The sequence below is a fragment of the Lethenteron reissneri genome, chromosome 34 (genome assembly GCF_015708825.2).
Source record: "Lethenteron reissneri isolate LAM-NWPU_2019-01 chromosome 34, ASM1570882v1, whole genome shotgun sequence".
Lineage (NCBI taxonomy): Eukaryota > Metazoa > Chordata > Hyperoartia > Petromyzontiformes > Petromyzontidae > Lethenteron > Lethenteron reissneri.
The window spans coordinates 3,742,135-3,770,067 of record NC_083812.1 but is presented as its reverse complement, the minus strand read 5'-3'; the positions used below and the strand labels follow the sequence as shown (position 1 = coordinate 3,770,067).

The 27,933-nt window shown below is 41.5% G+C and overlaps 2 protein-coding genes across 4 annotated transcripts in view; one reads left to right on the top strand and one right to left on the bottom strand.

Moving 5' to 3' along the window:
* The window catches only part of MICU1 (mitochondrial calcium uptake 1), a 47,469-nt gene extending 46,558 nt beyond the window's left edge, over positions 1 to 911 (bottom strand). Inside the window, exon 1 of one of the 3 annotated variants that reach the window (XM_061565004.1) lies at positions 806 to 911. The gene's annotated coding sequence lies outside the window, so the exon portion shown is untranslated. Of the gene's footprint in view, positions 1 to 624; positions 760 to 805 lie in introns of those variants that run through there. The other 2 variants (XM_061565006.1, XM_061565005.1) reach the window with 2 other exon arrangements.
* Positions 912 to 8,348: 7,437 nt separating this feature from the next.
* LOC133350555 (calcium uniporter protein, mitochondrial-like) overlaps positions 8,349 to 27,933 on the top strand; it is a 33,629-nt gene continuing 14,044 nt past the window's right edge. Inside the window, exon 1 of the mRNA XM_061565001.1 lies at positions 8,349 to 8,547. Within this exon, the coding sequence (XP_061420985.1) occupies positions 8,416 to 8,547 (132 nt within the window). The 5' untranslated portion in view covers positions 8,349 to 8,415. The remainder of the gene's footprint in view (positions 8,548 to 27,933) is intronic.

Sequence of the window (27,933 nt, the reverse complement as noted above, 5' to 3'; positions counted from 1 at the left end):
ATTCACCATCATCACCACAATCCATGCAGACAGCCCGTGGGGTGGTGGTCCACTGCACATTTTGTCGTTAGGTTTTTTCGGTAAAGTCACGTAGGTAAAAATAAAATAATAATAAAATGATATTATTTGATTTCTATTATTATTTTTATTTTTTATTTTTATTTTTACCTACGTAACTTTACCGAAAAAACCGAAGAGTATAAATCATTGCAGTCACGAAAGCTTCAAATCTATAATTTTGTCATCTTTAGTTTTCACTTTCCTCCGACTTGTGCCAGTCTGCTCAAGTAGCGCGCACATCTTCCTGGCACCAACCTCTTACGTCGTGCGGAGTTTACCTCCCTTACCCGTATAGTAAAGCAGATAGCCCAAAATACGGTACCACTATTGATCCATACTAACGCTTATCATAAGTTGGTGACAAGTTTACTGCTATATATCAACACAGCGAAGCCAAACGGTGTACAGTACAACAGTATAACTGTACGTCACAATGCACCGCTGCATTTGACTTTACGCGCCTGACGAGAACTTTCCCGGCTATTATCGGGCCTTACATGACACACAACACATACACAAAATACACGCGGATACAACGAATCGATTGAGAAGTAATCCACACACCTGATGTGAAACATCGCGGTTTTACTCTTGGGTGCCAAACATCGCGACGCGACTCCCGGAGTAGGGGATGGAAACTAATGCCCGCGACGTAGACTGCTAAAACGAAAGGACGGCAATTGTGTGCGGACACGAGGCATCTTTGAAGTTTGTTTTTAAACAAAACGCTATCGTTAATTCTTACCGTAGCCGACGTGCGGATGGGAGATGCTCCCACTGTAATTCCGTTTGCGTGAGGCGCGCATGCGCAGTTGCGGCTACGCGACGCCACTTGAGCGCACGTGGGTGGGGGCTGCCCCTCCCCCTCACCCGGTGGGGGCTTCCGTTTATTGGGATCCCAAATTCTCAAAAAATGCCAAAAAATTCACATTTTTTTCTGTTGTGATGGAAATTTATTTTCTCTCTCTCGTCATTTACAGATTTGATCGATGGCAGATTCTGCAACAGACCAGTACTCTACAACATAGATGAACAAACAACATGTCTCATTCATATATCTGTCTCGCTACATAAAATAAAAAAAATTACACAACCCATCGGCCCAGCGGCCTTCTGTGAGTGAATAATTTCAGCAGTACTGATCAGTAATGTATAAGCAAACTCTGGACCGGTTTCGACATACCGTGTCTCATCAACAGAGTGCCGTAGAACTGCCAGATGTTATAGGCAATAACCATCTCAGATATCGTCATAGTTTGATGACAATAGGTTAGGTAGTCTATGGGCCAGGTTAATCGTTCTTGGATCAGATAGTCTATGGAACACATAGTAATTGGACATTCTTTGGCAAGATATCCTATGGTAAAAATGGTTCTTGGGAACCACTCGCAAATAATCTATGGCAGTGGTTCCCAATCTGTAGTCCACATACCCGTGTTGGTTTTCAATGCCAAGGGAAGTGCACAGAGAACTGTTGCAGATACATTACTGTACTACAGTTTAGAGTACTGCAGTTTTACTTTTGATCATGTTATTGGTCCATTATGGTCCGTATTCATTTTTTCTAGGATTGATAATGGTAACCTTTATTTTTACTGTCATTGTATCGGTCCAGAAAGGTTGGGAACGACTGGTGTATATGACAGATAATTATTGGGCCAGAATGTCTGTGGACATGGGCCAAATTCCGTTGACCAGTTAATCTTTGGACCAGATGCAATCATAATGCATTATGACTGCAGGTATTGTGGTCTATGCAAACATGACTCCTTGTAAAAAAGGTGTCAGTTTTGTTGCCCAGATAAAAGGGTAAAAAACCAATTATCAAACGTAGGGTTGTCTCTGCTTGTAGAAATACAGTACATTTTTGAAAGTCCATTCGTCTATGCTTTTTTATATTTGAAGACAAACAGCAGTTTGTACTGCAATCACTAAAGTCTTATTTATATATGTATAATCCATAGTTTTCAACAATAGTATCAGTTTATTTTTTATTGATGCTAGGCATGTAAAGATGCATCAGTTTGTCAATTGAATCTCATGCTCACCATGTATTGAATTGTGCACGTGAGAGTGAAATCTGATTGAGGCAAATGTTTTTTCATTGAGAGGCGAATGTTACATTTAGGATAACGGAGTTGAAAATCAACTTACAAGCAAGTAAAATCTCAAATCAATACGAAAATAGTAACACAAAACTTTTATATATAAAAAAGAATCCACCCCAAAAAATGAATTGCTATGTGCTGGCTGGATACTGATCTTAGTCTATGAAACTGAACTTCTGTATGTGGAAGTGATAACCTACCACTCTTTTTCGAAAAGGATGTCAAATCACTTTTATTGGTCACGTATATAAATTGCAACTGTTAAAGTTTTTGTCACAGCAGATGTTATCATCTTGTCTGAGCCCAAGCACTTATTCATCATGATTTAATTCTTATTTCACTCCTCGGTTGGTACTACTGGTTGGTGCCAGTGTAGTGTATTTTTTGTTAAATCTGCATCCGTAAAACCCTAACCTTTGTGTTTCGATGCCCGTTACTCGAACGTACAAGCACTATACCATATTACAATAATGTGGATTAAATAAAGTATGCATTTGTAAATTAAACGACGGTACAGCACTTCACAACGGACTATTGTGTTTAAATAACTGCTGTTTATTTGTGTATTGTACACATTTTGAAAAATCAACCAGATTGACACAAATAATACTCAACCTTAAAAAGCTCAACACCAGAACACACCTAGAGTGCTGTATTGGCACGCTCTTAAGTTGGATGAGGAATGTAAGATGCACAATACACGTATGGTTTATTTTAGATTTTAATTTGAGTACAGTAGCAGTTGTTACAGTACAAAACACAATGCAACATTACATACACGAAACATTTAGATGGGTTATAAAATAATCATGAATAATTAGTGTGACCTAATGTGTAACTCATTCTTATCTGCTGAGTGAGACTGGAGATTCTGTACCCTGGATACGGTGGTGCAGATGTATTGTGACCCCACAATTAATTGACCCCTATTTTTTTTTTAAATAAACCTGACTCTTAATTTTTTTTACGTTTTACATAATTAAATGGGGGTCTACATGACATCTAGACCACCCTGTTCAGCAACAGCTCTGATTAGTGAGCTGAGGAAATGTTCTTGGAACGCATAATTGAGTGAATACAAAGGATCTTAATGGAATAACAACATTATTTTAAATCAGACGTGCTCTCGAGCTAAAGCTGATTAATGTATAATTGTATTGTCATCCAGTTAATTTAAGTATCAAGATTCGTATACAGTACGTATATTTCCAATAGAAATGTGGTACTGTGCAGTAACACAGCAGTTCACAACCGGGGACATCCTGAAAATGTTAGAAACAGTCCTACTTTTTTACAGTCTAGAAATCGTCAATGACAATTTTATGGATTTCAACTGCATGACATTTTTATTGGCTAAATATTTTCATGTGCACGTACCAGCACTATGGAAGTAACACAATGCATACACGGGTCATACGCTCCTGGTTAACAGATTTGAAATGAGGTCCATATTTGGAATACTGGGGTTGTTCAAAAATGTAGTTGGCCTCTGCTGGAATAATGGGCTATGGGATGTTGATTCTTTCCCTGTAGAGACTTAGATTACGGTATATTCTATTGTAGATGAGTAAAGTGATTTATGAAATGAATTGTGCAAATTACTAATGTGTGTAATGAATTCCCTGGACAGCTGAAGTTATTAAGGTTACACTTTCGGTTCTGTGCAGGCAAGTGGTGCATAAGCACCGTCGTTTATGTGCAGTGAACGGTCATTGCCTGAAAGGTTACTCTCGTAAGTGAAATAATTCAACTCGATGAGTTCCTGTCTGCTTCTGACCTGCTAAAAATGAACTTGAATCAAATTGACAGTAACCAATAACTAAGACACCCCATCGGTGCACGTATCTGCTGCTACATATATATTTTTTGTTAAAGTCAAAATAACTTCACACAGCTTCAAAGTACTTGGACACAAATGTGGTAACCGCGGGGTTCATTCTGAGTTGTTTGTTACAAAAAATACGAATGGTGGACAAGGGAAATCAAATATGCCACGAGCGTTAGAGCACTTTGGACCGCACCCGATAGAGAACTTGTCTAACAGCAACCGCACCTACCTACATTTTTTTAGACTTGAAATTGTTTCGCAATGACGTCGGGAGGTTAGTACAGTGCTCACGAAATAGCATTGTTCTCAGCTTGGTACACGTGGGACGCTGAGGCTTTAGGAACACAGAATTACGTATGATGAGTTTAATTAATTTCAGCTTTATGCTATAACCTGATGCCACAAACGGCGTCAACACTTTTGGCACCGTGCTACAGTCGTTGCAAGCGTGAACGTCAGACGGCAGCGTGGTCCAGATGTCTTACGATCCCCCATTAATTGACCCCATGTGTTTCCTTTGCATATTCATTCCTGTTTTAAATACGTTTGACTTGACAAATATTACGTTTTAGTGGATTACAAGACATCAGGACCACACTGAACTGTAATTCAGATTCGCCTTGAACAATGCAACGTTTTTTTTGTTTATCCACAGAGGACCATACATGTACATGTGCTTGTTAGACCCAATACTTTGACGCCACTAACATAAACATGTACTGTATTGGACTATGCTGCTCCTAAATCTTGCGACACGGTATACTTTAAGCAAACAAGGCGTTTACTTTTCTCCGGCAAACAAATACAGCAAAACGTTCATGAGTTGGAGTTCATTGTGGCTACAGGAAAGCACTGTACAACAATTAAAGATGGTTGTGTTTTAAATTTAGCAACGTAGCATAAGAAGCTGTCAATGGCATGCAACCATGTTCCATATTTAGCACAAATGGCACATAACTCTAAGTGCTTTAACTTAACACGCTGAAGCAGGATGTAGAATATCCCCCCTGGAAAAGGATAAACCTCTACATTCCATCGCCTTGCATGGAATTCCTTCTTCCTAAAGCAGTTCGTCTTGAGCCAAAATCCATTGTTCACTTGAAAAAAGTCACTGTTTTCATTTTGGCTTTACATGCACTCAGTTTAATATGAATAGAACATGCTCACTGCCGAGTAGGGGTTGCAATTGTGAAAAGTCATGAAACCACAGCAATGGAAAATACATTTCAATGAACCTTACACATGAATTGTATTACAATATAGATGAATTTCAGATAAAATATGTTGTACTTAATAATCTGCTTCAATTATGCAGCAGTGTTATCAATAAAATATCACCACATTTATCAATAATATTGTACTAGGCTGATGTTCTTATAGGACATGGCCTCGTCTATGCTCTGAATGGGAACTGCTCCAAATGTCAGCCTACTTAAGCACTGTACATATATTGGCACTATGTCAGTGTTACCAAGTGAACCATAACATCACTAATACATATACGAATAGGTTTTACCCGTTCTGGCAATAAGTAATATTTTAAAAACTTCTTTCAAAACACGCTTTTATGAAATGTACAAGTAATGGAAGAACTTCACGACTCCAGGAAGTGGCCTGGAAGCTTGCCATAACGTAAGGGACCATGGCCAATTACAGCCAACGTCAATTGACTGTGGACAATTAGACCCAAGCCGAAACAAAACATATAAAAAATAATGTTTAAAATATTTTTTTATTTTTTTTATTATAGAATATAGTATTGTCATCAGTATGACATAAATATACCAAGTTTGCAGTCGATACGACATTGGGAAGCGGGTTAAAATTGAGTTACAAGATTTGAGGATACAACAACGACAACAACAACAGACCGAGTGAGTTAAATGAAAGCGTGTAATAAAACAGGCGTTAAGATGTTAAAGCATCAAACTGAAACCTTTTCCAAGGAATCATGTCTGCATTAACCACATATACTTGTGGTGAACATGCAAACAAAAAACATGCTCTGAGAGTATATGCATTGTCTTTGAAACTGATTGGTCCACACCAGAGACAGCTTTCTTTAGAGCCTAGTCTCAAACAGTGTTAGACCAGAGGACTCCAAAAGGCGAACATCACAAAGGCAATGCCACTATCAGGGCATTGAGAGCTCGGGGTGAGCAGCTACATCATGGGCCCTCCATTGCCAGTATCATGTTCACCACCAGTATATGTGGTTAATGCAGGACATGATTTCTTGCAAAAGGTTTCAGTTTGGTGTTTTAACATCTTAACACAATTGTTTTATTGGCAGAAAGGGTAAAACCTATTCGTATATTTTGATACTGGCAAGGGAGGTCCCATGATGATCACTGAGACGCTTACACCTTATGCCAACCCTACCATCATCATGACAAAATCAGGGTTATGTAACTGAGGACTAGTCTGTGCCACCATTGATGATGATGATGAAGTCAATGTTAATGAGGCATGCGGCGAGGTTTTTTGTACAATTGACATATCCTGAAAACTTATTAAAGCGACGATTGTACGTTATACATTATAGAAGCGAATTGTGTACGCAAGCTAGTCTTCAGTTTCCAGTAAGTTGGACTTGTTTGGGAATATATATTCTTGGTTCTTTCGGTAAAGTCACGTAGAAGGGAAACAATAAAATAATGAAAATATAAAACAATAAAATTCTCACGACATTTCGACTGCAACACAAGCAGTGTTTGGGAATGTTACGTTGGTAAAGGCGTGTGTTATCAAGATTAGCGCGGTTGGCTACGGACGGCGCGAAATAAGTTCAACATACATACAGTGGAACTGCAGACTAAACCTATAATGCTTGGCATGGTTACGTGAGTATAGTGTTAGTGCCTCAATGATTATCACAACCACCAGACAACAGGCACCCAGCAAGACTCCCTTATTAGGACATTCCATCAAGGAATGACTCGGGCAGAAGCAGTGGTCGCCAAAGCCCAAGTCATACAAAAAAAATAGAGTACATTACGTAACAAGAAACGCCATGTGTCCAGAGAACCCCAATCTCACAACACCGGGTCTGTTATGTATTAGTTTTGCGTAAAACTAGGACCCACATCTAACAGAGAGGGAGAGTCATTGCCTTTAAACACCTGGCATATCACCAAAATTGGTTAAAGTATACCGATGAGATGGATTGCTGAAACCAAATTGCCGTTACAGTATTAAACTAATGCTGCTGAATCAATGCACTCCCAATACCATGTGGCCGGTGGAATGTGTAAGAAAAACTTCATTTTTTGGTGGAGACAAATATCCAAACTACAGCAGTAGTCGTATTTTTAACTGATTGTGTTAATACAGTTAGTGTGTGGAAAGGTGTGGACCCAACAGGATGGGTGAGGGAGTGGTTTATTTAACCAGGTGAAAGTCTACTGGTGTCCATTACAAGTCTGTCGTTTGTCAGGGAGATCTGGAGATAGTATTTACATAGGGACACATACAGCTGTCCAGCAACGTGCATATGTAATGCTGCTAACGAATTCTCTAAGCGGCCAGTTATGTACTAAAATACGTATGTGGTTGATTATTTGACAATGGTGACCGCAGTGTGGGCTATTTATTTAAAATATTATTTTTTGCGGGAATGCACTTTTAATGGACAGGTTTTTTTGTTGCAAATGCCGGAGTGACCACAAAGATGTGTCCTGCTCTCAAGAGAATTTTGTTCAGTCTGAGCCTGTAACGATGGACATTTCATCTTCATGTGGCAAAAACGATTGTTTCTTTTTAATACTACTGATATAAGTTGGCTTCAATGTCACCTTCCCTGGGATGGACCATGATACAACAGTAGTGCACTACCAAGTAATTCAGAACAACGCTCAATGATGATGCCTCACAAAAGTTGTTGCTTCTACGTGTGCCAACTTCACCCTTCAAACAAAACAAAACCACCCAAAATGTTCAATCTTCGACGTCTTCCAACAGAAATGTCTTCCCTCAGAGTGCACGGCGCCCCATGGCCAATCTGCCCCTACAACCACAGTCAATGCCAAGCTTGCCCCTACAACCGCAGTCAATGTCTTCATGAACGTGTGGCAGGGCCGGATGACAGCGGCAGGAATCCAACCGCGCAATCCGTCAACACGCGCAGCAGCAGCCTCAGGGGTTTGAGGGTGGGGGGGGTTGACCCCCCCCCCGCAGTGGGCGTGAACTAGAGATGCCACCCACACCCGATTGGTCAACGGCGGCAGAGCGGGGCGGACTCCTCATCGGCGATTGGTCGGAGCGGTCGCCGAGAGGAGGGGGGAGGAGAAGTTTGGGGGGTGAGGGCGTGGCCAGTCGCAAAGCCACGCCCCCTCCACCCTACGTCTGCCTCGTGACCACGCCTCCTACGCCCCACACCGCGGCGTGGCCACGGCGGCGGCGGCAGCAGCAACAGCGGCAATGGCGGCCGGAGGCGGGAGATTCCTCGCGTCGCGACTCTCGCTCGGCTGTCGTCGGTCTCTCGCTGCTGCTGCTGCGGACTTCTCGGCAAAGTCGCCACTCCTCGGCTTCGTCCCGCGGCAGGCGCCCATTGTGAGTAGTCAAAGCAATGCACGTTGTTACCCCCCCACCACCACCACCATCCCTCCTCATCCTCGCCCCCCACTAAGCCTCTCCCCCTCCCCACCACCGCCTTGCGCTTGCCCGCTCCACACCCACCCGCACGCCCGCCCGTCCGCTGCGACTTTCCCTCCAGCCTCTCTCGTTTCCGTGCACAAGTTGTGTTGCTTGATGTGTGGATGACGCTGTGATGAATCGCTGTCGGAAGCGAACTACAGCATGGGTCCAACACACACACACGCGCGCGCGTTGTGACAAGGCAGTATATGTTGACTGTATTTTTAAAAAAAGCGGTGTCACGCAAGGTCCCACCCACCCCCCACTACCACCACCACCACAAGAGGAACTATGGACTTCATTGGGGGTGATGCACCAATAGGGCTCTGAAGCACACTCGTATTTCTCACGGGCCGATGTTGTCATGTTGCCACGGGGTGTGGGCCGCCGGGATCTTCCTGCACTTTGCTCGTCAAAGGCATTCCCTGTTGTCACCACAGCCACTTTTATGCCCCAGCTTTGGGTATCCTTTCACCTCAACGACGGGGCTTGCTCGTCCTCTCGAACCCCATGAAAAAAATAAAATAATTTTGTCGAGAGAAGCTACATAGGTCCTGAATATCCACCCAGCCTACAACTGCATAGCAGAGAGGATTCCAACCGCAGTTATGGGCTGAATTCGTAATTTGGGTATAACCCACCAATCTGCCTCCTAACAGCTGTGGACTCGTGGGGGTGATGTGCCAGTGGGTTTCACCCACACGGATTGACGAGAAGGACTTGCGTAACCTAATTTGGGTAGGACCGCCTGTCAGCTTAAAGGCTGAGCGAGTGGCCGGGAGGCCCCCCATGTCCTCCCGTGTTTTTTATGGAATAAAGTATATCACTTTGTTCCATCACCCACTTCTATGTACGTATATGCCACCACCCCTCCCGGTTTGTCGGCTAAAGTAATTGCAATACCCACTCTTCAATCCAACTTCTGCATGCAATCACTCCAAACTTACGACTTAAGGCAAATCTAATAGTGGGGTCTCTTGAAATTACCACCCTCCTTATGGCCTCGAGTGGACAGGGTAACGTTGGGGAGTGATACCAAATTAGTGACTGTACCCTGCCTGTCTATTATAAGCTAAAATAGATAAATGACACTTCAGTAAGCCTGCCCGTCCCAGCTTTCAACAGCGTCATTGGGGAAATGGCACATCACGTCAACCCAGCACCATTCTTTCCTTTCCTCGTGATTCACTTGGCAGTCGTCGTTTCACCATGGTTGATGCGACTTGCAAGTGTTTTGTTCACTGGCCGTGGATCGGGTTGAGCCGCATTTGTTTTCTTTGTCAGGGCGAGCAAAATGCCCTTTTAATGGTTACATAGGCGCACACGCAATGTTGTATAGAAGGAGGGTTGTGATTTCTCTGGATAGCACATGCAGGCGGGCCTGTGTGTTTGCTGAGCGCAGTTGAGACGGCAGAGTAAAAGGGAGTTAGTGATTCATGCACAGTAAGGGTGTGGTGGGGTATGGTTTGCGATCAATTCCTTTGCGTTGTCGTATAGAGTTAACGCTCAGACTTTTCGTAAAGGGTGGAACCCAGGCTTTTTTTATGAGCCTCCCAAAGAGTTCCGTTGGGAATTTCTTGTAAGGTCTAATAATGTAACTCAATTTGACATGTGAGCAGCTGGGGAACTTTATCCTTGTTTGCACTGGAAGGTGATGTCATTTAATAATCTATCATTATTGAATGCCATGGTAGTTTTTTTCCGAGTCACTGAAGTGAATGAAGTAAAAATGATGATTTTATGTGCAATACGATACTGTAAGTGAGGTGTATATGTACAGTTAATTGCGATAGCTAAGACGGCTTGACATTTTTTTTAGTCTACAGTACACAGTATACCAAATGCATCAGCTTATCTTTGGTAAGGTACATTAATTAGGCAGTACAAATTATGCTGAATGTTACCATTTGAATGTGGCTCTGATTTTGAAAAACTAAAACTTGAGTATAGTGCTTAAAATACTTGAATATTTAGTAACATCGAACTATATATACATATTTAACTGGAATTGCACGGACTCTTATCTGCACTGAATTATAGTTTATCGCTTTTGGATGGAGGCTTTTCTGATTTAAAAAAACGTGGCTGAATCTCAATAAAGTAAAATAACTCGTGCGATAGGCTTGAACATGTGGGGCTTTTATTACTCGCTGTCTCATGTGAATACTCAATGCTGTGCTGTATATAAACCACACCTTGTGCTAACATGTTGAGGGGTTCCCTCCATAGCATTTAATTGACCAAATTTAAATATGATACTTTGGTTTCTTCAGATCAGAACCACACAGTTAGATTACGCAATTTAATATTCCATCATTAAGGACATTATTAAAGTTAGAAATTATTTGTCCCAAAACAAGTGTTTTAAATTTACGCAATGTGCTATTGGTCATGACTTTGTGTTCATTAATAACTAGCCCAGGTACAATAAATTAGTTGCATTTTACCACGTGAAATAACTTTCCTGTAAAGAACAGAACATTAACTAGTTCTCAAAGTGATGAGTACCTGCCCAAGTTAATTTCTGCAACCTGTGTGCATTAATCAGTTGCAGTCAATACCACATCCTAATAAAAAATAGTTTTTTATTCCTGGCAACGCAAAACTCACATGCATACGTACACATGAAAAAAATTACGCACAAAAAAGCCATACATTTGGTTTGCTGATAATTACTCTTATGAATGTACATGTACACAGTGCAGGAATTTTTTTTGAGTGTTAGCACATGCTGCGTATAAAACAGCTAAAATTATTGACACAATAAACATGATTTCCACATACTCAATGCAAACACTTACACCTACGGATAGATGCCTGCTTACGTGATATACAGTACTAATATCTCTTTTCTCAGTGCATTTGCTCATTGGAGAAAGTGCTCCTTGGAAAATACTCCTTGTATGCCAGCACATATTATGAAATGGTCCATGGGCCAGTTACCAAGTTTTACTTTCTTTGATTTTTACAGATTAGGATATAATACACCCCCATCAATATCTTATTTTTAGTCAGTTTATAAAGGATTGGCCTATGTCAGGTACAGATTCAAAACAATTCTAGAGTTGTGTGAGAATAGGAATTTAAACTCTGTTCACTCAATGCATCAACATACCACTGATTCCCACAGAAATGCACAGATATCTGCTTGGACTAATCTTGCATCTATCTACATGTGATCAACTGTATTTATATAAAATGACCTTTTCACTGTAAATACTTAGTTTTGCAATTTTTTTGTGTTTTAAAATTAAAAACGTTTTTATTTAACGAATCCAGACTTGCACATGTTACAATTTTTTCAGAAACTAGTGCTGCTCACTTTTGGCCTTTACTCCACTGCACTCAATACATAATTTACCAACTCGTAAAGATTTGCATTGCATGTACGAACACACCACCAGCTTGAAGAACTGAATGTGAGGCCATTTTGTGGCCTCTCCATACATGGGGGTTCACAGAGGCACATGGCAGCAAAAACATTCATGACTACTGATGTATCCTAATGTTACTGATGTGTCTGTCCTAATGTTGGTTGGCTACATTTTCTCAAGTCTGAGCCGATGGTCTTTCATGACATAAATGGCCATGCATTCAGTTCCTTTGAGCTAGTGATCTGGATAAGGCTGGGGCAGTGCACATATTTGTGTTGTTCAGTCTATTTGTTATCCTGCCTGCACTAATTTTCTGTTTTGATGGGTTTTCCCGTCATTTTAATGATTTTTCATGAACGTAAGCATAGACCAGTTGATATTCTTGCCTCTCGCGACAGCATCAATGCATTTATAATACAATTAAATGTGGTGTTCACATTTATTTGTATTCCATACAATTAAAATAAGCAAATTGGCGTCTCACAAACGCTTTGGCCCTGTATGTTCAACTGACCATATAATCATTAATTATCACGTTAACTTTATAGACGATACCTTGACCTTTTTATACAACGCAAAGAGAAGTAAAATTAGACTGGGTACTAAGGTTACACACCAACCATGGTTGTGCTTGCATGCACCTGAACCAAATAACTGCTCATGGGTGCCCGATAAGCTCAATGCAGTAAAATCTGTCATTGTTGAATGTTTAGATTTTATTTATTTACGGCAATGTGTAAAAGTATGTGTTTTTTTTATCACTTAACCACAGAAGGATCCCCCATTGTTTTATAAATTAAACTTGACATTAAAACCTTGACAATCTATTTAATGTTGAGATAATTTTTGGGAAAAAAATTGAGAGTTTAAAACCTACGTTCGTTTTTTTGTGTTAAAGGATAGTTTGTCAAATTACAATGTTAAGACTTCATTTGGCTGAAAGTTAATACATATTACGATGAATATTTTGACATCTCATTCCTTAACTTTTTAGATTGACTTATACTTTATTAAAGCTCATGAATATGCCTTTTCACTTTGAAAGACTTTTAACTTAGCATTCATTATGTATAATGTTAGATTTTTAAATTCCATAACTGTACGCTGAAAATCGTATCTTGCTCCATGTAAGGGGGTTATAACAAATAGATTTCTCAAAATAATAGAATTTCCAAATGTAATGATGTAAAAAAATGAGGTGAAACTTTATTTTTTTCAGGTGGATTTATAAGTATTCGAATTTTAATAATGAATCCACCCTTTAACATAGCGATGCGACCAGGAAATGTGCATGTTTTCTGGCCAAAGTCTTTTTGGAAGCATTGATGTAACTGAGTTGTATCCATTTCCCACATCAGTGATCAGGATTCATATTTCTGTCTTTATCATCAATGGCAATAAACATCAAACACTACAGTCCATACTGTGTATCCATTTATCTAATTAGCTTTAGTGGGATGACCACCACATTGTTGAATGGACACTTCATCTTGTTTGAACAGATTTAAAGAGAATGTGCTTGCAGTCCCTTAGTTACTAATTAAATTGTCTCTTTCATCTTCATACGGATAATAAGAAAATGTTGAAAGTTGCATAAATATTAATGATTAGTAACCAAAAAAAATTCGTAATTTTTATGTTTTATTTCACATAGATGAATAATGTTGGTAATTTTTTAGGTTATCTAGGGTATTTCACCAGATAGATAGAAACCTTAATACATTATGATTCTGTCATGATAGAAATAAAGAGAATAAATGCAGGCTGGATTTATGGAATGTGATGAAAAGTTTGGATTCAATAGCTATAACAATGAATAATTCGAATGGAAATCCTTCATTGCCTTGAAGATGAAATGGATTTTGAATGTATTTTTGACATCAGTCACATTACTTCCCACAGCAATTGAAGTGTTTGGCTGTTTCTGTGGAGTTAAACATAAATATATTTGTTCGTGTCATCTTTGTACAGCACATACGTTGCAGCAAAGCAGGAGAGCATGTTTTGTTTGCCAGTGTACATTTACACTCGAGTCATTAGAGTCCATACAATTAATTTAGGAGACAAGTTGTCAGGACAAGCCACACCGACACTTTTCGTGCAAACACTAATGCAGGTCAGACTAACTTGAGAAACGTATTAAACCTTTGCCCCACTAACTACATAGTCTTCATCCAAATAGGTGTTGACAAGTAAACCTAATGACCACTAGCAAACCCAGGAATAGGAGCAACACCTAGCTTGTGCTGATACTGGTAGGAACCTCCTGGTTACACCAGCCCACAGGGGATTATTGTGTCCGTCCGTCGTGCATGGAGGGGCTGGGTGGGGAGGGAGGGGCTGGGTGGGGAGGGAGGGGCTGGGTGGGGAAGGAGGGGCTGGGTGGGGAGGGTGGGGTGGGGCTGGGTGGGGAGGGGCTGGTCACCCCGTGGTGCCCTTATTAAACTCAACGTTTAACCTACTCACGCCGGCTTGTGCCCGCCCTCACAGTCGGGCATATTTTCGGAATACACCACGCCGCCGTTGACCCTGGCCATTGACCGAGCAACCCAACGTTCCTACCAGCTCCCTCCGCAGGAATGTGTTTTTCCTGGATTGCTACTCGGTTCATGGAGCATGATGCTCCTTGAGCCCAGAACAAGGCAGCAGGACTTGGCCCCTCCTGTTTCATTCAATTTTCTCTCACTTCCCTTCACTTACCTTCCACAGTAAAGGGAGTTGGACACAGTAAAGGATAGGACCATTAGCTCAAATAAATTTTGTTTTTAAAAATAAGTTTCTGCCTTGTATTTTGTGACCATTAACAAGCCTGCAAGGTACTGTATGTAGTTGAACGAAGAAAGTTATTCCAAGTCGAGCATCTCACTACCGTGTTGCCCCTGTCGCATCAGGACGAATTGTGAGGTTGGCCCAAGTAAAAGCCTGCGAGCCTAGTGCTGAGCTCACGTGCGACCGGATCGGGCTCGCCTGGGAGGAGTTACCATTGCATAGTAGCCTCGTGGGTTGCACCTGGTTAAAATATCGAGCCATTCGAGTTGCCATAACGATGCATCTGGTTGGTCCGAGTGGCTCAAGCTTCAATAAGCCATGCATTTCCAAATACATACACACCATAAGGCCTCCCTTTCCAATTGGCAGTGGTAAAATATGAAACAGTTTTGGTTTGCTAAAGAATAACATTTAACAAGACTTCCTGCAGGGCAAGGCTAGACCAGCCCGTAATCGTTATCATCTTATGTGATGTGATTGCTACAATACTGTTCATATAAAAAATATCAACATTTCATTTGGATATATCCTCGGCGTTTAAAAAGGGTGGTGAATGTTTATTCATCTCCCCCCCCCCTCCCAATGCGAGGTCCCCACTTGGTTGGCACAGCGGGGGCTCTATTCCCATTGTTGGTTGGCACAGCGGTGGCTCTACCCCCCTTCTTGGTTGGCACAGCGGTGGCTCTACCCCCCTTCTTGGTTGGCACAGCGGTGGCTCTATCCCTCTTTTTGGTTGGCACAGCGGGGGCCCTACTTCACTTCTTGGTTGGCACAGCGGGGGCTCTACTCCTCTTCTTGGTTGGCACAGCGGTGGCTCTACCCCCCTTCTTGGTTGGCACAGCGGTGGCTCTACTCCTCTTCTTGGTTGGCACAGCGGTGGCTCTACTCCTCTTCTTGGTTGGCACAGCGGTGGCTCTACTTCACTTCTTGGCTGGCACAGCGGTGGCTCTACCCCTCTTCTTGGTTGGCACAGCGGTGGCTCTACTTCACTTCTTGGTTGGCACAGTGGTGGCTCTACCCCTCTTCTTGGTTGGCACAGCGGTGGCTCTACCCCTCTTCTTGGTTGGCACAGCGGTGGCTCTACCCCCCTTCTTGGTTGGCACAGCGGTGGCTCTACTCCTCTTCTTGGTTGGCACAGCGGGGGCCCTACTTCACTTCTTGGCTGGCACAGCGGTGGCTCTACCCCCCTTCTTGGTTGGCACAGCGGTGGCTCTACTCCTCTTCTTGGTTGGCACAGCGGTGGCTCTACCCCCCTTCTTGGTTGGCACAGCGGGGGCCCTACTTCACTTCTTGGTTGGCACAGCGGTGGCTCTACCCCCCTTCTTGGTTGGCACAGCGGTGGCTCTACTCCTCTTCTTAGTTGGCACAGCGGTGGCTCTACTCCTCTTCTTGGTTGGCACAGCGGTGGCTCTACTCCTCTTCTTAGTTGGCACAGCGGTGGCTCTACTCCTCTTCTTGGTTGGCACAGCGGTGGCTCTACTCCTCTTCTTAGTTGGCACAGCGGTGGCTCTACTCCTCTTCTTGGTTGGCACAGCGGTAGCTCTACTCTTCTTAGTTGGCACAGCGGTGGCTCTACTCCTCTTCTTGGTTGGCACAGCGGTGGCTCTACTCCACTTCTTGTTTGGCACAGCGGGGGCTCTACTCCACTTCTTGTTTGGCACAGTCGGAGCCCTTCTCCCCTTCTTCCCCCGTCGCCATTTCGCGTGGTTTCTGGTTCGCCGGAACGAATCGCCGCCAGATTGTATTTACCCCATCACTGAAATCTTTCAGTCGTGTTATATCGGGCTCGTGTTGTATTGTAATAAAAACACATCTGTAAAAGGTAAATGTTTAATCTTGTAATATGGACAAATGTAATCAGTTTTGAGATAGTAAACATGGCTTTCACATGACAACCACAAGTTTATGGTGGAAATCATCATTTTCCATAATCGTAAGTCAAACTGTTGAGATACACTCTTTTGGTTCTTCGGTAAAGTCACGTAGAAAGAAAATATATTAAATAATAGAATACGACGTTTCGATCGCAACACAAGCAACCGTCATCAGGTAGAAAATAAACCTAGTTAACTTAGAAATACAATGCAATGTAACAAAGATTGTTGAATTTGAGAGAGACAAAACACAGTCTATGTTGTGTCTCTCTGTGTGTCTCTGTGTTGTCTCTCTGCTTGTGTGTCTGTCTGTGTGTCTATGTTGTGTGTCTCTCTGCTTGTGTGTCTGTCTGTGTCTATGTTTTGTCTCTCTCTCAAATTTAGCAATCTTTGGAAGAACGTAATCAACCAGGTGAGGTGCTGACTGTTGTGTTGGCCGACTTTCTATGTTGTATTGCATTGTATTTCTAATTCCACTAGGTTTGTTTTCTAACTGATGACGGTTGCTTGTGTTGCAATCGAAGCGCCGTATTCTGTTATTTAATTTATTTTCTTTCTACGTGACTTTACCGAAAGAACCATAGAGTAATACCTGTAGTCACGAAAGCTTAGAATCAAGTTATCGAGTGGCAACCTTAAGGTAAATTTTTCGAGTGAACAGTCGTGCAGTGGATTTTTTTTTCCAACTGAAGCTACAGTGAAAATCACATTTGCCTCATCACCATCGTGAAGTAATTATATATCTAGCGTTAGCCATGGGAAATATTTGATTAACATTCATCCCAAAGCCAATTTTATTACGGTTGTCTTATAACATACAAACTCTAAAATATGGTTGTGAACACATTTTTTACTTTTCTGTAAATTATCACCTCTTCACAGTTCAGTACAAATTTTATCCTCTACTCATTGAGGCAGTCTATTGCAGAGAGCTCAGGTGTGGAAAATACAATAATTATTGAATGAAACTAAATATGCTAATGTGCGCGAGCCTTTTAAATACTCTCAACCTCTACCACTTTACAAAAAAAACCTTCCAAAATAATCTTACCCGAATTACAAGATTTCAAGCGCAGCAAATGACGATTTATTTTTGCATGAATGTCTGTGTATTAGCCAGAGGTCGCAACCGGGTACCCGATACCCGTACCCTACTCGATACCCGGCTACCCGTACCCAGCCGGGTACGGGTGCCCGTTTGCGACCCTGGTGTGGCCGGGTACGGGTAGGTCATGAGTCACTGGTGAGTCACCGTTTGTCACTCATTTCCCAAGGTCTTGTCTCTTCTCACAATTCAAGTTCCTAGAATAAACCCACCCGCGCCTGCAACATGGCTTCATCCCAGAGGTCGCAATCAGGTACCCGATACCCGTACCCTACCCGTACCTGGCCGGGTACGGGTAGAGTACGGGTACGGGTACCCGTTTGCGACCCTGGTGCGGCCGGGTACGGGGCCGGGTACGGGTAAGGAATCAAAACCCGTTTGCGACCTCTGGTATTAGCTAAGTGGTAGACTCGTAGGTTGCAGTGTGATTGCAAGCCTTTATGCGATTATCAGTCACCACTTTCCTCGGTTGATTTAAATAGAGTTACGTTTCATATTAAATTTTAAAGATGTCAAATGTAAATTATAGTCCCACTGCCTTATTTAGCTGTATAACAATAGACTACATTCTTTTGAAATTGTTTATTTTCCAAATTACATTTTGAAATTAATTCGGCAATCTATCATAATGCTTATTTTTTGGTTAGAACAGAGTTTAGGGTCATGAAAAGATGTAATTATTTTTGATACAGTAATATTAGGATAAAAACACATGTCAAGTGTGATTTTCAATATTGGATATATTATATTGTTACTTAACATGACTTTGTGAAATTCATTTGAGTAATCAAAATGATATATTTTGCCTTTTAGATGTATGGCTCATGTGGCAACACGTTACATCTCTCATCAGTAGAGGCTTGAAGCACAAATCTCTAACCTTGAACAGCCCAAAAATAACATCACACGTTATATTTTATTCAATTGGTGCGCTGGTGGTCATCATTAATGTAAAGCTGCACTTAAAGTGTACAGTAATAAAATATGGGGTGGAGCTGTTGTCTAATGGTTAGCGCACTGCACCATTAACCATCTGAGTTTGATTCCCGGCCATGGATAACATCCTTGAAGATATTAGTAATATCTACTCAGTCACCCTTCAACATACACTGAGTAGCATGGTGAGGTATGGGCTAACAATCCCCATGACGTTTAAAGTTGTAAGAGGACCTTCACTGAGCAGTCCATTGACAAAGGGCTGATGACTATAAAAAATAAATTAACGTAAGATGGAAGATTCATTTAAATTCAGGCTGTAGTTTGATGCATCATATGTTATGCAATCATATTGGAGTGAGCTTAGCAGGCTCTACTAGAGTTCCTTACATTAAGGCAACCTCTTTTTCTTTAGTGGTTTATCCCATTTTGGTTTTTGCCTTTTTTAATCCGCTATTGAATCCAGATTTTTTTTTTGTATCGCAAAATGTTTGCATCATGCTCACTGCAAAGGATATTTGACAAAAATAGGGATCATAGTTTCTTATCCTTTTCACTTTATGCCCTCTATGGTTTCTTTGTTTATTTTCATCTATATTAACTCTTAGCTAATTAGCAGCATTTTATAATACGTAACATACAATAGATGTCTCGTTTGAGGCCGTATGTATACCTGCAATGTTTTTTTAATGTACAATTCTGGAACCAATATCTGTTGAAGAAGCAGAGCAAAAAGCCACTAGGCTAAAGGCTATGAGATGACTCCAAACATAGTGCACCAATCTTCCCTCCACCTCTCACGACCCGGTGCCTGGTGGCACCCACCACTTATCGTGGAATTTCAATGGTGCATATCATGCTGGTTTTAACATTAAACATTGTGTTGAATGTAATGAACAGTAAAGAGTTTTTCGTGCAATTGTTTTCCCATGTCACTGCTGCCAGAAGGACCTTGACTCGACGCTGCTCTGACGAGCTTGATGATATTTTGGCCTTCTCTTCCTCGCTGGCGAGACGTATTGGAAGAAGTGGGAGTGTACCCACACTTTGCCACTGCACATGTGATGGGGCCATCAACTTGTGTTCCCATTTATATGTTGAACGTAATTTAATATTGCCCATGGGACAGCGTGATTGTGCAAAAGCTATATAGAGATTATTTACTGTTATAACGATATAGCTGCAAAAACCATGACAATTTATTCTGGTGGCATTTGTGTTTATATTGTCCTTTTAATTGAAGGAACACTTATAATGGATGGCTTTTGCGTGGAACTACAAATCTAGGTATTTATATTGAAAACACTAACTTAAACAGTTGGTCCAGTGATGTTTGTATTGACAGACTGAATCTTTGAAAGCACCCTGTGCATTGCTATGCCTTCTGGGTTATTGAATATATATCACAAACTAAGTTGGCAGAAAACAGTTAAACCACATGCTTAGGAGATTGGGCAAAGTCAAGCTTTGTATGCACAACGGGGTGTTTGCTTGGCTGCATGAGGCATAGCAGCAAATGCTTGCATTCCTCATGATATTTGAGTGGAGGGACAAAGCGGACTGGGTTGCTATGAGAAGATTCGTTACTGGTGTATTTGTTGACTTAAAGCTTTCGTGACTGCAGAAATTAATATTTTTGTCTCTAGGTAAAGTCACGTAGATAGGTTCAAAGAAAATAACAAAAAATAACAAAAAACTACGACGTTTCGATCACAACACAGGCGATCGTCATCAGGAGGAAAAAAAGATTCCAATCGCTTCTGATGACGATCGCTTGTGTTGTGATCAAAACGTAGTTTTTTTTTTCTTTGATCCTATCTACGTGACTTTACCGAAAGATCCAAAGAATAGAAGTTAATCGTTTAGTCCTTATTATTCAGTGTCTACTCGGCGCTTCTTGGCTTGTCTCTTGCATTCATTGAATGGAGCATCTCTTGTCACTGTCCAGCAATAGTCTGCAAGCATTTATGGGCTCCATTTGCCCTGATAGCGTTTCTCCATTGTCGCAATGTCCTGGTGACATCGCTCGCCATGCTCGTCGCTCACTGCTCCGTAGTTCGGTGGTAAAAAAATCTAGATGAGTGCAAAAAATGTATCTTTAGTGACATGTTGCAACCAAGGCTTTTGTATGTCTTTAGGAGGTTTTCCACCAACTCCATGTAGTTGTCTGAGAAAATGTGTTTCCATTAACTGGAAGGCTTTCCATTCCATCATTTATTTGCCACGCAGTGCACTATCAAATGCATCATCTCGAATAAGTTCACGAATCTGAGGACCAACAACGACACCTTCCTTTATTGAAGCGTCACTTAAACTTGGAGATTTTCCACGGAGGTACTTGAAAGCTGCTTGTGTTTTGTCCATGGCTTTGACAAAGTTCTTCATCAGACCCAGCTTGATGTGTAAAGGTGGTAACACAATCTTCCTTGATTCAGCAAGTGGTGGATGCTGAACATTTTTTCTTTCAGGCTCCAATGACTGTCGGAGTGGCCAATCTATCTTGATGTAGTGGGAATCTCTCGCATGACTACCCTATTCGCAGAGAAAACTGCAGTACTTTGTGTACCCAGTCTGCAGACCAAGCAAGAGAGCAACGACCTTCAAATCGCCACAATACTGCCACTGATGTTGGTCATAGTTTATGCACCTCAAAAGTTGTTTCATGTTGTCATAGGTTTCCTTCATATGAACTCCTTGACAAACTGGAATTAATGGCAAAACATTGCCATGATGCAGCACAACAACTTTAAGACTCATTTTCGATGAATCAATGAACAGTCTCAACTCATCTGGATCATAAACGATGTTGAGGGCATGCATCGCACCATCGATGTTGTTGCAGGTTACAAGATCACCTTTCATGAAGAAGAATGGGACAAGATCTTTTTGACGGTCACTGAACATGGAAACCCGAACATCATCTGCTCGAAGATTCCACTGCTGCAGTCTGGAGCCCAACAGCTCTGCCTTCCTCTTGGGTAGTTCCAAATACCTGACAAGGTCTTTCAGTTCACCTTGTGTTATGAGGTGTGGTTCAGAGGAGGAGGATGGGAGAAAATCTGGGTCATGTGACCTTGATGGTTCAGGACCAGAAGTTTCTTCCTCAAGTGAGAATGATTCTTTGTGCATCAGGAACCGGCAGTCCTTTTCCGTGGTGTACTGGGCGTATAGCTGATGGAATGTTTGGATAATCCAGTCCACTTTTTCGTCTTTGACACACCTTTCCCAACTGCAGGGCACCATGCAGAATTAACAATTGCTGATATGATCTGTTGGCTCTCTCCAAATCATTGGCACTGCAAAAGGCATAGATTTCCTTTTCCTGTTCAACCACTGGTGAATATTTGTTGCACAAGTGTTGCAGCATGTGTGGGGCCCACATCTTGTCCTGATCTCCAATTTTTCAGCCAAAATAAAGGTGATAGGTTTTCTTAACCATAGTGGTTATACTGTGCCTTTGTGATGCAAAAGTCACTTCACTACAAACATGGCAGAAGTTATCTGCTTTGTTCACACAAGTACGAGCCATCTCTGCTCACTTTGGCTGAACAGAAATGTGTCCCTTTGCAAAATAAAACACTGACACAAAAAAAGAGCACGACACTGTATGATTTTTAGAGCTGATGTAGGGCAATTTGTTCAGCAGAGGGATGTAAGCCTAGTTATGATTGCATCATCCATGACTTATAGAAATAACATGATGCAATTCATATAATGTACTAGCTTTACTACCCGGCTTCGCCCGAGACTTGTATTCTTATCTTTGATTAATACATGGCCTACGCAGAGGGTGGGGGGGGGTGTCAGCAGGCAACACAGCGTGATGCTGCCGCATGCGGGTGGCATCACAGATGTGACGTCACCAATCACTTGCCGTGCAAAATATATCCATTATTGCGCCCCCCCCCCCCCGCCCAAATACAAAAGTCTATTTTTATACTTTTTGCATTGTGTACAGTCTGGAAGCCACCCACGTGCCAAATTTCAAGTTTTTTGAATGTTGGAAAGTATGCAAAACATTTTGAACAGACACATATTCACATATTTTGCTTTTTTATATATATAGATGATGCAATACCAGGTTCAGATTGCATCATTCATTGTTTTGCTCAAAAAGTAAGTATTGTAAGCACTGCCCAAACCCAGTCATAGATTTATGCATAGATCCAGTCAAAGATGTATTGTAGTCAATTCCCCCTGATGACGATCGCTTGTGTTGTAATTGAAACGTCGTAGTTTTTTGTTATTTTCTTTGAACCTATCTACGTGGCTTTACCGAAAGACCCAAAGAATATGAATTCCTGCAGTCACGAAAGCTTTAAATCAAGATTTCTGGTTTAAATTAAGATCCCTTCCCTTTATAACTCGCGTATCTTCCGCCATTCCCAAGTCAAGGGTCGTATATACTGACCCAGTAGCATATCTTGAAAACTAGAGCTAATCAACAATGTTAAGCATCATTTTTATTCTCAGTGACCCAGAATTAGTGCAGTTGGATTACATTTATTTCAGAAGCATTTTGACTTGAGACCAGTGTTACACACAACTATTATCGTGAAATTCCTTTCCCTTGGTCATCCCGGTGCCGTGCAAAAATGGACCAATCTCCATCTGCACGCGCGTCAGTGTTGCCCCATCACAACCCAGCTGGGTTTTCTCCGGTTGCTCCGGTTTTCTGCGACACGTATAATTATTGGAAGGATGTTATTAACCAGGTAAAACCATACATGCATTATGGTTGTTCCATCATATTTGCCGGGCACTAGTCTATTTTGCCGAGTTAATTGCATCCCCAGCGTTTGGCATTGCTGCTGTATTGGCATTGTTGGCTTCATTGGCATTGTTGCTGCAGTGGCGCTGTTGTTGCATCTTCCCCCCTGCGCATCTCCAGCTCTCTCAGCCTCCCACTTCCAGCCCCGCCCACTCCCCCCCCCCCGTTCCGCTTCACGTCCCTCTCCTAGCGTCTACGCAACGCTCCCCTCCCCCTACCCCCCTCCCTTGCCCCTCCCCCCCTATCTTACCTATATAACCTCTTACCACGGCATCTCTCTCCCACTTCAGCAAAAACATTTCTTGCTGTGGTTTTCCCACCCGATGATGATTGCTTGTGTTGCAATCGAAACGTCGTGATTTAATTAATTTTATTTTATACCTACGTGACTTTACCGAAAGAACCAAAGAGCACGCATAAGTTGGATGAAATTGTCTTACAATAAAAGACCCAATGCAGGACCCATATTAAAAAGAGTCCTCGTGACTTTCTGGGATAACTTTTTTGCGGAAATTATTTTAAATTATTTATGTCATAAATGCCACAACTGAAATTCTAGTTATATTACACGGTCTAGACACGACTGATGCTTAACAAACCACACCATCTGCAATAATGTTTGCACTTAATGTAACAAGGTTAAATCATTTTAATGCATTTTAATTTAATTAAAAAATAGATATGCTTATTGTTGTACCTGTCAAGTCAGGTTGTTTAAACTTAGAAATGAAAAAAATAATGATTCCATTCTGGAATCTGAAATGTGCTTTGAAAATAAAAACATTAATAGCAGTGGATTGGGAAAAAATTCTGATATGGCCAAAAAGTGAAACCATTTTAGAGCCTTCAAAGAAATAAACCGCAGAGCGGAGTTTATCTGTAAAATCATTCTGAATCACGTTGTCAGAACTGAGTTGAAAGCCCCACAGATTCAATAAGACATTTAATTCTTTTACAATTGAGTAGTTGAAAACTGCTGACTTTGGATCTCACTGCATGGCCCCAGGGAAGGTGTGGTTGACGTGCATTGTCTGCCAATTGCATGCAGCCAGGTCATGAGTTAATTAATTTAAGCCTCTAGCTTGGCAGTGCTTTTCCAACCCTAGCTTACCGATGAGTCCTTTGCTGGTGCTACTTGACATGGGGAGCTAGCATTAGTTTACCTAATGGTCACGTGGTAATATATGGTAATTCACGTGTATATTGATCTGTCGTGATTTGATACTAAAATCCTACCTGCATGGTTCCATGGACAATGCCGAGGCTTAGTGGTGCTTTGTTTAATAGCGCAACACCATAGTCATGAGAACTATGAAAATAAAATAAACTCTGTTAATATTAATCAATCAAGCTACCTGAAAAAACGTTTTACAATTTTTAAAGTAGTTTATCATCTAATATAACATTTATAATTCATCCCTGGTTGGTAACAGCTGAAAATGCAGTGCATTTTATGAGCATTCCTTTTGGCGATTGCTTTATATTCTTTCGTCGTGCTCGGGTCTCTACTTGTGATGTACTATATTTAATCATGTTTAAGACCCCGCACATATGGAGAGGTTTGTGAATATTTTTACCGAGGTGGTTAGAATACAAAAATAGGTTTGGCTCCTGGGTTGTTTAATCACCTAATGTTGAATAGGTTTGCTCATTGCCTAATTGCTTTACATTTAGCAGACATATGTTGTGTATGTTCATGTCAGTTTTGTAAAAAAAATTGAACTCCTTCCAATGCATTTTTAATTATCAGCTTGCCTAAAATCAATCTCTTAAGTGGAATCAATGGCCTACACGGAGAAAGACTACTTATGTACTGTTAAGCTATGCTTCTGGAAAATTGTAATGGTTATTCTGCCTTTTTCCAATGGATGCTTGAGAAAGGGAGGAGGAGGAGGCAGCTTGTAAAATACCATTTTTAAAGGCCACTTGAGAAAAGCGAGCAGGAGGAAAGTAAATTTACATTATTTTTGGTTCTTTCAGTAAAGTCACGTAGAAGGGAAACTAAATAAAAATATAAAACAATCAAATTCTCACGACGGTTTCGATTGCAACACAAGCAATCATCACCAGGCGTGAAAATCACAGCAAGAAAATTTGAAAAACCGCCACTTTTTTCAAAACCGCAGCAAGAAAATTTGAAAAACTGCCACTTTTTTCAAATTTTCTTGCTGTGGTTTTCACACCTGATGATGATTGCTTGTGTTGCAATCGAAACGTCGTGAGGATTTTATTGTTTTATATATTTATTTTATTTTATTGTTTCCTTTCTACGTGACTTTATCGAAAGAACCAAAAATATGAATCCCTGCAGTCACGAAAGCTTTAAATCAAAATTTAAAGTGACATTGTTTGAAGCAAATCCGCCTGGTTAGTTATTCCCGTCTGCAGTCCTTGAAACTGAATAGCTCTTTTATGTAATCTTCTTAGTAAGTCTTACATGTGCTATTTATTGATTTGTTTTTGCTGCCTGTATTCAATTCCAATTGAAAATTAATACTGTCGGGGAGGGATGGGAGAGCATTGTCACTGTAGTTAGGACAATAAAGCCAGAAACCGACCTGAGTTTTATTGCCAACCTATGGCTGACATCAGTGGAGAATGATATCTGAACTGGTCCCGGCATGGGTCAATCCACCCCAGCCAACCTCCCTTACACTGACCAGCGTGGTAAAGTATGGTCAAACAACCCCTATGACCAATATTGTGTCGGAAGACTCTATCCAGCAGGTCTTCCCTGACATTGAAGCCACCCTAATGTCAGCACTGTCTGGGTTGTTAGTTTAGAACACCAAGAACCAATTACGTGTCAGCCCAGCGAAGGTACAAGTGAAGTCTCTTCCTTCTCCGGAATTGGGAGCCCAACAGACAACTCGGCATCACGTGGAAGGGGGGGGGACGGCTGCACGCTCACTGCTGGAATCCTGCGTACCTTGGAGTGACGTTGGACTTGACACTCTCCTTCAAGGCACACCTGGAGAAGACAAGCAAAGCCAGTGCCTGGAACAACATACTCAGGAAGCTCGCAAACTGAGTTGGGAGCCAACCCAGCTTCACTACATTCCACTGTACTTTGATATTCCAAGGGGTGAATGCACATGCTTGGCATGGGAGAGATTGCCTCATTACAGAAACTGTGTACCCTGTGCTGAATGACAGTTGCCAATGCATTACCGGATGTATAAACCAACAACTGTGAACAGCCTTAATGTACTTGCTGGAATCACTCCACCGGACATCAGGAGTACGGTCGAAAGCAAAATAGAATGATCACATCAAGCGGAGGACACCAGGCATCCACGACATGGCCACACCGCAGCTGCATGCTGCCTGAAATCACGGAAAAGCAACTCAACGTAACCACTTTAAAAAATCACCGACGGCTACATCACTGTAAATTTGGTAAACAAGGCTTGACACAATAATCAAGTACGTCAAAATGCACATCGACATTGCCGAACACCCTGACGCTTGCGCAGAGTAATAACGGTCAACCTGGATATGCTTAAATCTCCTCTGAATGGAAGTCGGCAGCTCAAGAGGTCAGGCATGTGGAAATGAGGCTACTTCTAACAACATTGACACACCATGGATCGGCTATTGCTCTGTCGGCTCCTGGAGGAGCTATGCGCCATGGAGGAGCTTGCCAGGGTCACAACACCGGGCCTCTTCATCGTGTTGCCCGATACCACGTAAACATGCAAATGAGCACCAAGATGCATGAAGGAAGATCCAGCAGTGGATTGGCAAATGTGAAAATAAGATGTTAGGAATTCTAGATTGGCTTAATAAACAGCTTATTTAATTCTAGCGTGAATATTTGTTAATTATGCAGTGTTAAAGATTAATGCTGATCCCTTGTCATTAGTTTTATTGTTGCCTTGGTTTTGAGATGGATGAAACAACAGTTATCGATTCAAGTGAGCCTCGAGGTGTTATAATTCTCTCTTAAAGAAAACAACACAAAGCGAATTCACTGACACAAAGTTAATGTATGAGCATTATAGCCTTTAACCCTTCATAGCATATCGCTTGATAAAAAAAATTACCCATATATTTTTTGGATGGACTTTTCAGGCAGTTAATCCTGTGACAATCACTCACGTCAGTGCAGTGGTTATGGAGGCTCACGAAATGATATTCTTAGGTTTTTTCGGTAAAGTCACGTAGGTAATAAATTTAAAATTAAAATTAATAAAAGTAAAATAAAAAATAAAATTAAAATTTTAATTACGACGTTTCGGAGGCAACATAAGCTTCCGTCTTCAGGTGGAGCCGTCACAGCACGACAGCTGTATCAATTTACCTACGTGACTTTACCGAAAAAACCTAAGAATGTGAATCCTTGCAGTCACGAAAGCTTCAAATCTAGAATTAATCACCAAATGATGTTGGCAAGAGGGAAGATTGCAATTTATTCGAGCAGTGCATTGATAATTCTACGTAAACATTGTTGGTTTCATGAAGGCTACTGAT